Genomic DNA, 12,876 nt, shown 5'->3' with positions numbered 1-12,876 from the left:
ATATAGTAGTACATACTCTGTGAATATAGTTCAATCAACCAATTTATTAAATGACTATGGCCTTTGGCCCTCATCATGTATAAGATACAATTTATACTCCAATGAAGGTAAATACATCCATAGGTATTAGGTACATAAATAAATATAAAGTTATAGGGACTGGGTCATGGGATCTATACACATTTTTAATGCCAGGATACGAGTGAGAACAAAATGATTCTGGATATTGATCGACTGAATAATACGTATATTTTAATTGCGATAATACCTTAATTATGGGTATGTATTGTGATATTTCCATAACGCCAATTTAATTTATTGGAGCTCTTAGTAATATAAAGATCTATGCCTTCAGACCGCTTCTAATTTCCTTACCTTCATGAAGTTAATTAACTGTATTTTCTATTTGGTACTCATGAACCTTAGTGATTGTAACTTTACCACACCAGGTAGACATCAGACATATGTACATATACATACCTAAACTATAGCAACGAAATAAACCACTCCGTTGATGATTCTTGATTACAAGAAGTTAATAATAATACAGGTTAAAAGTGATCAAACGGCGTTTATGGAACAAAATTCGAGACATGCATTTAAAACGTGATAATGATTGTCAATAATATGTGTTAATTTGACGTTATGCTATGAAAATTGACCTTCACTGCCACATGAAATTTGTGAAATGCGAGGAACAAGTTATGCGCTATTGTACATAAATACGACACGAGTCGCTGGTCACGGCGTCACTTTCACCTCTTGGCATCATGGGAGTTCAATTCCTCTCTCAGAGGACGACCTCCGCCGTCTTCTCGTTCATCTCAATGATGTGCTCCTTAAAACTCATCCCCTTTCACTGGGACCGTGAGAAGAAGGAATTACAAAAAGCTCTTGACCCAAGACAACGCCGTGATTTCGCCATTCATAGGAAAATTATGCTAAGCATGACCCTTTTCTCTATCCTGCGCTACATACAAACTGCTAATCGTGGGCCGTTTCCTTTACTGCTCCGAATTCTGAATATCGTCTGGATCGTGGGATACTTGCTAACCTCCATCTGCCTACATCAACTGGATCGGAAGGAAGCGGAAATAATGCAACTGAGCAACATTTTGATTCGATACCTTAAAACTGGTCAAGCTGATGATCACGATGGTCAAAAAGTAAATCACCGAGACAATAACAACAAGGATCAAAAGAGCACTAGTAGTAGCAGTAAGAATGTTTTGGATAACAACATATCCGCCATAATATTTCTTGGATTTTTTCAAATGTTTTTAAATCCCGTCCTACACCTCTCCCTACTGGATGCAAGCCCTTGTTCCCCAAACTTCCTTGGTTCTGTTTTCTTCTCATGTAAAGGGTTTCACCGTGGGGATATTCACCTCCTAAAAAAACTACCCTTCATCATATTCGAGTACTACATAGTAATGGTATTCATCTACACATGGTTCTTCAATTGGCTCATCGTATTTCTGGGAATGAGCTGGCTGTTGATGAAGCTACAAGGAACAAGGTTAATAAATCCAATATTTGTTGCATAATATACTTATATTCACCTATGCCTACGAATAACTTGAAATTATGTTACCACAGCAAACTGCTCGAGCGTCGAGTTATGCCCCCGTTTAGAAAATACCGAAGCTTTGAAGTTGTGTGCCAGTGATGGGATTTTTGCCCCTCGTCCTCATTTTTGAGTGAGGGGGAGGAGTAAAGAGGGGGAGTAGCTAGTGTTTTTGCTCCAAAATGAGGGGAGAGGAGGGGAGGACTAAAAATTTGAGGAATTAGTGAGGAGAGGGGAGGACGAGGATTAAAAATTTGAGGAGTTAGTGAGGGGAGGGGAGGAGGAGGACTAAAAATTTGAGGAATTAGTGAGGAGAGGGGAGGACGAGGAGTAGAAATTTGAGGAGTCGATGAGGGGATAAGAGGACGAGGAGTAATTTACTCCTCGTCCTCTTTACTCCTCTTCGAGTAAAAGGAGGGAGTAAGACACAGATAGATATATACTACTGTCCGCTCTGTGACTGTCCGTCTATCTGTCTGCCTTTATCCACGATAACTTTAGAACGGATTCAAATTTCGCTATGCGGTTTTCGCGACGTGTTTCTAATTTTGAAGTACGGATGAGTTCGAAGGTGTGCGTCGTAGGTCATAAAGTCACGGCGCTACGGTGATGACATAAACGGTCTAAGATGTCGAATTTTTTATTTTGACCGTTTTAGACTTATTTTTAGACGGGGATTTCAAAAATCGCCATCATTTCGACGTGCGACGATACCATGACCGTGTAGATGTCGCCAAAGTCGAAAATTGTTGAATTTTTCGTCTCGACCGTTTTAGACGTAGATTTGAGCGGGGATTTCAAAAATCAACGGTTTTGTCATCTCACGACCCTGTGAGGAGTAGAAATTTGAGGAACTGGTAAAGGGAGGGGAGGGTGAGGACTAAAAATTTGAGGAGTTAGTGAGGGGAGGAGAGGAGGAGGACTACAAATTTGAGGAGTTAATGAGGGGAGGAGAGGAGGAGGACTAAAAATTTGAGGAATGGCTGAGGGGAGGGGAGGATGAGGACTTAAAATTTGAGGAATGGGTGAGGGGAGGGGAGGATGAGGACTTAAAATTTGAGGAATTGGTGAGGGGAGGGGAGGGTGAGGACTTAAAATTTGAGGAATTGGTGAGGGGAGGGGAGGGTGAGGAGCTGATCAAAAGTCCCAACTCTGTTGTGTGCAATCTGATGAACGAATCCATGATGATGTACCTCTCAACGTTCCCAATCCTTCTTTTCATGGTGGTGTCCATCCTGGCGTTTGGGGCTCTTCGAGAATGGCGTCACAATCCGGGGGCACTGGTCATGTTCCCCGTCTGCTCAATCCGCTGCTTGTTCGAGGCTGAGTGACCCCATTGGCAATTGCGGCCAAAATCAACATAATGACCAGTCTCGTCCAAACTGGATGGAGACGGCTTATGGGAACGAAAAAGGGTAAAATGCAAAGGAAAATTGGTGCATATCAGAAATCCCTTAACGGAGTACGGTGTACGGCTGGGTCAATGTACACTTTTGAGAATAGTATTGTTCTCTGTTGTCTGAATAACTGCGTCCTGCTGACGCTTAATATGTTCCTCACCTTTAAATAGGAATGCATTTAATTGGAATTTACAACAGAGAAACGAATATCATGACATACATTAATCCGAAAAAAAGTAAATGTGTTTATTCTAAAAATGGCACGTAAATATGGTTTTCGTAATAAAAAATGCGAATAAAATTAATTTTCATGCATACAATGGCAATTGATCGCTCTTTGTTGCGTCGCGGCTTGTGGTTCATCTGATCAGCACGAGGGGCTTGCCAGGCAACTTGCCACCAAATGCGACTCATTCACCATCCAACCCACCAACATAACTCTCCATTTCACAAGAAAGGAAACGGCCAGCTCATTTTTCCTCACGATCTTTTTCCTCATCAAAAGTCGACAAGGGCAGCAGGATAAATTCGTGGTAAAGGGCAACAAAGGCACAAAATTGACTTGTTAAGGTAAACATTGCATGAACTGATAATTTAATGCAATTAACCAAGATTCATAAATAACTATTAGATTGAATATAAATTTATGATTATGGCGGATTTACTTAGTTTTAATTTGTAATTTAAAATTTTAAAGATTTGAAATCTTAAGTTAACGTACGTCATAAGTTGACATATTTATTTATTTGTGATTTAGCGACGTTATTTTAAGAAGGGAAACGTAAATATAAACAAGCATTATTGTAATTTCTTTCATAATCCTAACTTGCTGTAATAAATAAAGTAATGAAGATTGATTGCGATTAGGTGACCTCCAAGGACGTGCCGTAAACAGTCAATGATGGAAATGTCCGAACAAGATGAACAACTCCACGTTGAATCGCACGAGTCGTCCACCCAAATGATAACGGTGACCCTCACGCCACATGGAGAGTTCAACTTGGAGCAGCAAGAGCAACCGGAACCTATGCCCTACTCGTCTGCACATCAGCCAGGTCCAAATCAACAGGTAACTGTCACCTAACATTAATTTATTTCGAATATAATTGCGTCATATATTTAATAACTTTAATTTTGCAGTATATTATTCCTGATGAGTCCATGCGAACAGATCCTGTCCTACCTCAAATTCCATTCTCTTTTCCAGGGCAAACTTTCGGTCAGTAGCAGTATCATGTGTTCGAGAGTTCACATTGTATCCATTTTTGTCACTATGTTCTTTAATGTAGCTGAATGTAATGGAATAATTATTTTGGAATAATTTGTAGACACCAAGTGTCAAAAGCTAATTCTGAATGTGTGGGATTTTTTTAAACGGTAAGTCGCCCTAAAGAGATCTTGGATCCACTTTTGCGTAACATTCTAATTTTCCTAGCCACTAGTAAAGCTGTCATGCCGACACTAATAAAAAGCTTATTTATATTTTCCATTAGCGTAAAGAAAAATCCGGACATAATGGAAGAGATACGGACACCACAGGAACGAGCCGCGGCAGCTCTCCATATTTCGGCCGCTACAATAGGCAAGATTGGGAAAAACTTTAAGAAAACTGGAAAACTAGAGACACCCGGTGAGTCTTAATTATATAAGATTATTACAACAAGACCTTTTATACGTGGTATATTTTATAAATTTAGTCATATTCATTCATATGAATTGGAGCTTCGTAGATCTTACCAGTCAGTATCCTACAAAAGTGAACTGTAACATAACTTGACCCACCCCTTCCATAATCTCGCATCATGTTATGCTTGTGTGACATTTAGTTAGACGCCACCATCAGAGTCGTCTTAACTTTTATTTCTTTGGCAGAAACATGCAAGACATTGTGCACTATTTTAGTAGCATTTTTTCATTGGCTCGGATAAATATTAAATATAGTTATTTTTGGATATACCTAATCATTTTCATTTACACAGGAGCACAGAGGAAAAGGCAACGACCTGTTGTAGATTCCATCTCTTCAGAAGACGAAGAAGTTATTCGAGAAATTATTATGGAAATGAGGAATCAAAAGTGAGTGGTATTCGATTTTACATATTTTATTATATTATATATACAAAGTTGCTAAATAAAGATCTGTATAAATATCTTTAGAATTACTCCTACACTCCCATCCGTTTTGGCTGAGGCTAGACAACGACTTAATTTCAATGGAGGGGGTAAGATAACTCGAGAGAGATAATTAAGTATTTGTTAAGGTTTTAAATAATATGAATAATTAATAATTATGTAGCCACCAGTTTTCGAAGAATTTTGGCCAGAATGGGGTTTAAAAACCTGTCGCAGAAAGGAAATCCAGTCAAAAGCAGTCCCTCCATGAGCGGAAACGAAACGCTCAGCACAAACACAATGTCGTTCTCTACCATGAAAGTTATAAAGAAAGAACCAGTGGAAAATTCGCCTACGAATCTTATTTCTATCGACCAAGGTACGTACATGCACGAGAGCTACATCACGATTGATATATAAGGTTTTAGAAGTCAACATCAAGAAATGTAAAATAATCCTATCAGCTACCATATTGTTTTGCTTCTCTCATTTTAGGCCAAAATTCAAACACAAATACACTAAGCAGGCTACAAACTGGAAACATTATCCAAATCCCGACTGGACAAATATTGGCCCAAACCGAAGGTGGTGGCACGACACTTATCAATGGTGGGCAAGGGTTACAACCAGGGCACACAATTTATATCCAAGGTGCCGATAATACCATTCGTCCAGTTCAGTTAATCTTTACTCCTGCAAATCTCACTTAGAATTTGTTTTACTTTACTGTAAATCGTATGCGCAGTGTAAGTATTAAGCTAACATTTATATAGTTATATTATTGATTAACATTTTTGCAGTGTTATATTTTCATGAGTGTATTTTTGTACGTACATATATTTGTAAATATGTCCAGTAGTAACTCTGTTAAAATTATTTTAAAAAACTTTATTGTGTTTTACTATTACGTGCTTTTATCATTTATAAGTTGATATTAATTAAACATGAAGTTAATTGTCGTAAAAATCATAGATTTGCGTAACAGGTATCTGCCTATTTATTTACTTAAGAGGAAATGCATATACAAATCACAAATATAAATATCTGTTCCCCTCAAAACTTTAAAAATGTTTTCATTGTAATAAATTATTCACACCAGCTAGTGCATATGATTCACAATCAATTGTCAGTTAATCACACAACATTTAGACATCAAGTGTATAATAGATACAATTGAATTAATTGTCAAAATTTAGAAAATCCAATTATTTTCTTGTGTTTCGGCTTGCATGCTTCGTTTACTCTCATTTCCCCATAGACTTGATATAATTTTAGCATTTTTACAAACTCAAAATAAAATTCTATGAAATCAACTGCCGGGTTTGTTTCTTTTTATTGTTAATTGTTTGTGTAATAAATTTTTTAGCAGTTTTAGTAATTAATAGTTTTCTGATAAAAATTGACTATAAATCGTATACTTTTAGATTTTAGAAATCAACTGTTTCGAGAAATGCTCGTTTTATTTTGTTGGAGGAATAGTATTTTTATTTAATTAATATTAAAATTAAAATTTTTAAAACCCGTATTAAAATGCAAAGTAGTACGTTGCACGTTGAAAGACTTGCCTTGACGCCTTGACAACTAAACTAAAGTCCAACAAGAGCAACGGCCTGAAAGGTAAAAGGAGAGAATGGCGACGACGACGAGAAGGGCAAAGGCGATGTCCACGGATGGGAGAAGGCAAGTGGGCCCTCAGCATGTTCAAACTGACACACAATTATTCCCCAAACTCGACCTATTTCCTTCGACGGAGAGATTGTACAAAGGTTTCCTCATCCATTAATATAACTACTTAATTATTTCTTCAGGGCAAGCAGAAGGTTTGAAAACACATATTAATAATATTCTAAATTACAGATGTTCGTAGTTCTTGGTTGACTTCCCCGAGGAATCACATGGCTCATCCGTCCGACGAGGAAAAATGTCGCTACTTTATGTGGGTCAGTGAACGTACTCGTGAGGGGAGATCAATTTCAACACGATCACTTCCTTCTGGACGTCATCTGTCCTTCTCAGAGTTTGACAAATTTGAATTAGCTACGCGTTTAAACCTAACCATAGAAGGGAAGCGAATACAAATCCCTAAACGTACGCGACCTACTGCACGACGGCTAAAAAAACATTATGTGTTCCCTGCCAAATTCCAACTACCCATTGGCCCCGCTGCTACTACTTCATCGACACGATCAATAAGTGTACCGCTAGAGACAAATAAGGAAGACAAGGGTGCTACTGATCAACCGAATAATACAAGCCCATCCTGTCAACTTACAACAACCGTTGGATGGTCAGACGCTCAAAGAGACATGGCTTCTCGAAGTTGTCTCGGCATTGCGAAGCCTGTGATGAATCACCTTGCTTCCAACCCCCATGTGGAGGTGATGGGGGTGAGAAGAATTCAACCGTGGCCATTGAATGCTTTTATTTACAAACGTTTTCCCATTTTTGAAGGTAATAAGATAAGATGTGTGTATAGACACGTGTATATGCGAGTTATCAAGTAATTAAGCAATTAGTTCAAAATTAGTTTAGTAAAATTCAGAAAAACGATTTTATCATATTATGAAAATGAAATTAATAATTATGTGGCGAGCTAAAAATCTATTCAACTTAACATTTCATTTTTTATACTGTAGATGACAAATTGGCTGAATTGGTAAGTTTCTTTGTTCTGTTTCAGGATACTCTTGTTTTTTCGGCTATAAAACCCTCGACGTCATCTCTCATTACTAATAGCATTGCAATGGTGACGTCGAGGGGTTTATAGCCGAAAAAAGAGGAGTATGTTTTCTATTTTATTTTCTTTGTTCAGTACGCAGCTCGTCGTTGCGAGATGAGAAAATTTTATTCGACTACTCTACGTGGAAAGGGAAAGTTTCCTCTGTCACTGTTGGAGGTACATTTGTTTCTTATATGATGTCCATGATAGATCCTAATTATTTATGTCTACTTATTTCACCCTCTTCTAGCCAGGGGTTTATGTCGTATACCAGAACAGTCAAGTTTGTCTGAGCGACGATAAGGACCATATGTACGAAAGAGCTAAGGTTCTCACTATCATTACAGCAAAAGAACATCCAGTTACCCCAGAAACCTGTTTCGTACGTCTTTACCTGCTGGATCAGGGTACCGTAATTTTAGCGAGGCCATACCAGCTATATTTTCTATTCGAAGAGTTTAATTATCCTCCCAGGGTATGCCATTTATTACAAAAAGAAATCTGGAATAACTATTATTCATTCATTATTTCATTTTATGTATGATGCAGGCCCTCTATTTTACTCTACTCGGAATTCATAACAGTTTCTACATGTTCAATGCACAGTTTGAGGGCCTACTTTCCCCGTATTCTGCGATCTGGTCAGGCCCTCTTATCGTTCACAACCTACCAGAAAATTTAGGATGCATCATATTCTCTCCGCTGATCACCATACAGGACTTTCGGTTTGGAATCGCAGAATACATTTTACGGCGTCTTGCTGTAGAGCTCTATTTCCACCAGGAGAAGAATGATCTTTTAATGGGAGAAATTGTCTATAACGAAAAGAATTGCGACTTGTGGTTTCAAATAAAATCACCCTTTTCCTCCCATCGAAAACAGATTCACGAAGTTACGAGAGATTTTTGGAAACAAGAAAGTGCGGAGCCATACTTGGAGAAAGGGACCATCGTCATGGCTCCCCATGAAGAAGTTCTGTATCGGGCCAGGGTGGAAAGAATAGTGCCAGAGACTCAAGAGGTGAATCTTCTACATACATACACACGCACATTATTTATGTATGAAGTAGAAAAAGATAAATTATTTATTACTGCTGTATTTTCACAAAATTAGGTTCATGTTTTTTTCTTGGACTATGGGAATAAAGCTATCGTTCCAATCCAGAATGTGAGCTTGGCTAGAAATTTTCACCCTGTGTATGAATTTCTGCCCCAAACGGTAGTCCTCATTAATACTACTACTAAATCAATCACTCATGGATGAGGTGAAATTGTTGCTAATTATAAAACAAATCATTTTCAGGTGTTACCAATTAAATTAGCCAACTTACCTCCCGAGATCGAATCTACTGAGGTTATGGGAGTCCTTTTCAAGTTTATTAGAGGATTAAAACACCATTATGCGAAGGTAAACTAGTCAAATGTTGAGAGATTTTTAGGATGTTATAATGGCCTGGGTTTTGTTTTAGATAGTAGACAAAGATGCAAACGGTGCCCTCACTGTGCAGATCGTAAAACCGCAGCATAGAAAGACATGTCATCGTAATTTGTTTGACCTTTCTTTGCCTCATTTTGCTCTGGATTGGACAGATACTGATAGTTTAGCTACGGGAAAAGCTGTCAAGGCAGGCTCACTACGTGACTGTTCTGAAGAACTTGATCACATTCCACACCCTTTCTCCTACTTTACAAGGTTTGACTGTATGGAACCCTACCTTAGCCCCCCCGGTATGCAAATTCGCATGATGCAACCACTCTTTCTTCGTCCACAAAATATGACCTGGTTTTATATTACAAATTTCGACAGTTCTAAGGAAATTGTCATGGTACGCATATCATTTACTATTAATACGTAATTTATTGACAAAAATATTAACATTTTTTTATGTAAAAAAAACTTTTGTCCAATTATCTAAAGATCAAGACTTACTTATTTTATTGAAATTAAATGATATTTTTATTGACAGGCACGCCCAGCTGCTCTTCATCCCGAATTAATGAGACTGGAACATAATCTTGATTTATGCTACTACAAAATCCTGGACGCGATGTCAGATTTTAATGTCGAAAAAATTTGGGAACCTGGACTAAATTGCAGCGTAAAATCAAAAACTCTCAAAAAAGTTGTACGTGCTCAAGTTATCGGCACTGACGGGGAAGAAAAGCTAAATGTGGTCCTTGTGGACTACGGAATCCGAGAGTCATGCTACATGATCAGTCTTGCGTTCTTGACATGGGAACAGGGTCAACTTCCTGCTTGTGGATTCGAAGGGACATTGAAAATAAGTAATGTGTTTCATATACATAATATTTTTATATTAATTCTAGTATCTGATATTAGACACATTCATTACCTCAACATTGATATTTGTGCATTCATATGAAATTCAAATTAAATAATCCTACTTCCAGATTCTAGGACTGATATGGCCTTCCTGAAGGAAATTGAAATGCACGAAAACTTTCTCAAGAAGAATGTGCTTGTAAGAGGAAAAGTAAACCAAGTCGTCATAGGAGAAAATTTACCAATTTGTAATATTGAAGTTCAAGAGTTTACTTACACGTCCCCAGAGATGTGTACCCGAGACTTCTTAAATAATCTTGAAGGTCACTATAGTCATACACAATACTCGTCTGGAATCTCTTTTAGTTGACATCTTTAAAAGTTAATTAAGTACTTCCGAAAATTGTTAAAATTTTAATTTGGTAAATCTATGTACGTTTGAGTATTTGTTGACGTATTTTTACCTTCAATTACACTTGGTATGTTGAGATACATATGAATTCATGTCAATTGTAGTTTACTTTGTAATTAGACTAACATTCCGTGTGATAAATATTACGTCTTGAGGTATGGAAAGAAAAAAATATAATATGAATCTTACACCGCTATGTTTCTTTTCGTCACAAGCGATTCATTTATTGATTACATATTCGACTAGGAAAAACACCAAATACATATGTATGTACATCACCACACTCGATTTGTACTAATCGAGTCTAGTAATCTGTCATTATACTCACAAACTTTATGCTACATCATGTAGCCTACATGTGGATACTTAAATATATTTATGATCGACATACAACATGTATTTAAGTATACTGTATAGGTATTTACATATGCATACATATATTTTATACCTAAATTAAGAAATTGTCCTCCTAATTTCCCACAACATTACGCCAAAACCAACCACCAGCCCTATAAATAGAGCGAAAAACGCTCCTTGCAATTTTTTAATAGAAAATTTCACAAATTTCTTCTCTCCGCCTGCTGCACTACCAGGGCCCCCAGCATCTTCCAAATCTGTCATGGGAGGTGGTTCTTTCCCCTCGCTCTTCAATCTCTCCACCCACGTGTCCCTCCTCTTTTTAATCATGGCGTGATACATCCTCAACCATTTTTGCTGCAAATCTTGAGACACAGCCTGTCCAATAACTTTGTTCATTTCCAACTCGAGTGGAGAGTCTTTCTGAGTTGTGAGACAAATTGCCACCGTAAAGACTGATGAAGATTTCGACTCCGTTAAAAACTGATTCACCGCTCTGCTGAAATTCCTCGCAATCACGAAGTCCAACAGGGTCGTGTAGGTGATACATGCATATCTTCGTGACATGATGGGTATCATGCATTTCGCCGTATCTGTATGAATATCCATCCCTTTGTAAAGCTTTTTTCCAACCGGGTCCGTAGACGATTTGAGATATTGCACGGTCACTTCTCCCAAAAAGTCGAGACCCCATTTATACTCAGAAGTCACCAACTCATCAAAGTTTTTTGGTTGAAAATCCAAGGGTGGAAAGGCTAGGACGGAATAGAGTTTCGAATTATACGCTGTTGACATTGTTATGGTACAAAAAAGCCATAGCCCAAGAAATAATCGAAGCGAACGAATGCTGGGATTGGGCGCTTGTTCTTCAAAAAATGCAGCAAAAAGATATTCCAGAATCCTCTCGTTCTCCCAAAGTTTAATTTTGCTTCTCTCTCGGCGTGGCAACAAGTCAATGACATACGTTCTGTAAAATTCTTGAATTCCATAAATTGCAACGACTGATACACCAAGTGCGCATCCCATTGCAAGCCAGACACTGCTTTGCAATGGAGTTGATAATAATTCCCACGTAAAGATTTGGTAATGCTTTCCTGTGACCATGACCAATGACTGATATTCGCCTGCTGTAGTGAATGCAACGCTTTTAAATCGATTAAGATTGATGCCAACGATAACACCGATTTGTGATCTTTCCTCATAAATATCGCCAGTTACCCCGTTCCATGTTCCGTTTATTATCACCCCGGTCCCACCACCCCCACTTGAGGTCATGTACACGCCAGAGTAGTTAAATTTGTGAGAAATGTGGAAAAGGTAGCTTCCAAATACCGATGGCACTTCTGGAATCCAAGTCCCATCTTTTCTTTGAATCAGATTCAGTCTCACTTTGGTATTGTTGTTACACGAGATTTTTACCATTTTGTGATGAAAATTTGGGGTTTCATTAGGATTCCTAAAGAGAGGGGGCAAGTTTTCCATTGTCAATATGGAGCTTGATTTATTTATTTTACGAAATTCTGGAGAAGGGGTGTAATCTTCGTGACAGAAGTAGCACAGTTTTACTAGTTGAAACATTGCGGGGGTGGAAAAATTATTGTTTTTAGGAAATGACAAGATTGCTGCATTTCTGAGCTGATTGAGGTAAAAATTCTGATGTAAATTTCCGGTTACTGCGTTTATATCCAAGATGAATATATGATAGTCGTTTCCTTTATCGAAAAATCTTTCTTGTTTGAATCCGATAAATTTTTCCAAGACATCTGAGCTTCTTAGACACTCCAGCTCAAAGATGTTTAATGTTTTCTCAACATTTCCATGTTTAGGAATTGGTCGAAATGTGGATTCCATTTTTGCAGTTTGCTTAACAACTTTCGAAATGTTTGTTTTCTCAATATTGATAATTGTTGCAACCATAAGAATGCCGTGCTGAGCAACGTCTATTTGAAGTCCAGTAGGGATGGGCATGTTCAAAATGGAAACAATTCGTTCCCATCCCATAGTTTGAGCAAATTGTAAGGAAGAA

General features: G+C 37.9%; 2 protein-coding genes across 5 annotated transcripts; both read left to right on the top strand.

Moving 5' to 3' along the window:
* Positions 1 to 3,376: 3,376 nt before the first annotated feature.
* On the top strand, positions 3,377 to 6,147 carry LOC110863166. Of its 2 annotated transcripts, none has more exons than XM_022112413.2 (9): positions 3,377 to 3,537; positions 3,835 to 4,036; positions 4,108 to 4,186; positions 4,296 to 4,344; positions 4,461 to 4,597; positions 4,947 to 5,043; positions 5,125 to 5,189; positions 5,264 to 5,458; positions 5,575 to 6,147. In XM_022112413.2, the coding sequence occupies exons 2-9, from the start codon at positions 3,866 to 3,868 to the stop codon at positions 5,787 to 5,789; spliced, it is 1,008 nt and encodes a 335-aa protein (XP_021968105.1). In that variant the 5' UTR covers positions 3,377 to 3,537; positions 3,835 to 3,865; the 3' UTR covers positions 5,790 to 6,147. The 2 variants fall into 2 exon arrangements, with proteins under 2 accessions (XP_021968105.1, XP_035712815.1); XM_035856922.1 differs by lacking the exon at positions 3,377 to 3,537 and adding an exon at positions 3,603 to 3,748.
* A 220-nt stretch (positions 6,148 to 6,367) lies between these two features.
* Positions 6,368 to 10,689, top strand: LOC110855711. 3 transcript variants are annotated; one of them, XM_035856914.1, is made up of 11 exons: positions 6,368 to 6,845; positions 6,937 to 7,530; positions 7,716 to 7,735; positions 7,892 to 7,975; positions 8,049 to 8,273; positions 8,348 to 8,818; positions 8,912 to 9,016; positions 9,101 to 9,205; positions 9,267 to 9,525; positions 9,605 to 9,623; positions 9,765 to 9,913. In XM_035856914.1, exons 1-11 carry the CDS (start codon positions 6,710 to 6,712, stop codon positions 9,793 to 9,795), a joined length of 2,049 nt encoding a protein of 682 aa, XP_035712807.1. In that variant the 5' UTR covers positions 6,368 to 6,709; the 3' UTR covers positions 9,796 to 9,913. The 3 variants fall into 3 exon arrangements, with proteins under 3 accessions (XP_035712807.1, XP_035712806.1, XP_021959816.2); XM_035856913.1 differs by adding an exon at positions 10,210 to 10,689 and having other exon boundaries at positions 6,372 to 6,759; positions 9,267 to 9,623; positions 9,765 to 10,083; XM_022104124.2 differs by adding an exon at positions 10,210 to 10,689 and having other exon boundaries at positions 6,372 to 6,845; positions 9,267 to 9,623; positions 9,765 to 10,083.
* Positions 10,690 to 12,876: the final 2,187 nt, after the last annotated feature.

Source organism: Folsomia candida, unplaced genomic scaffold, assembly GCF_002217175.1.
Source record: "Folsomia candida strain VU population unplaced genomic scaffold, ASM221717v1 Fcan01_Sc001, whole genome shotgun sequence".
In the NCBI taxonomy this organism is placed as follows: Eukaryota; Metazoa; Arthropoda; class Collembola; order Entomobryomorpha; family Isotomidae; genus Folsomia; species Folsomia candida.
This window is presented reverse-complemented; position numbering and strand designations above follow the sequence as displayed.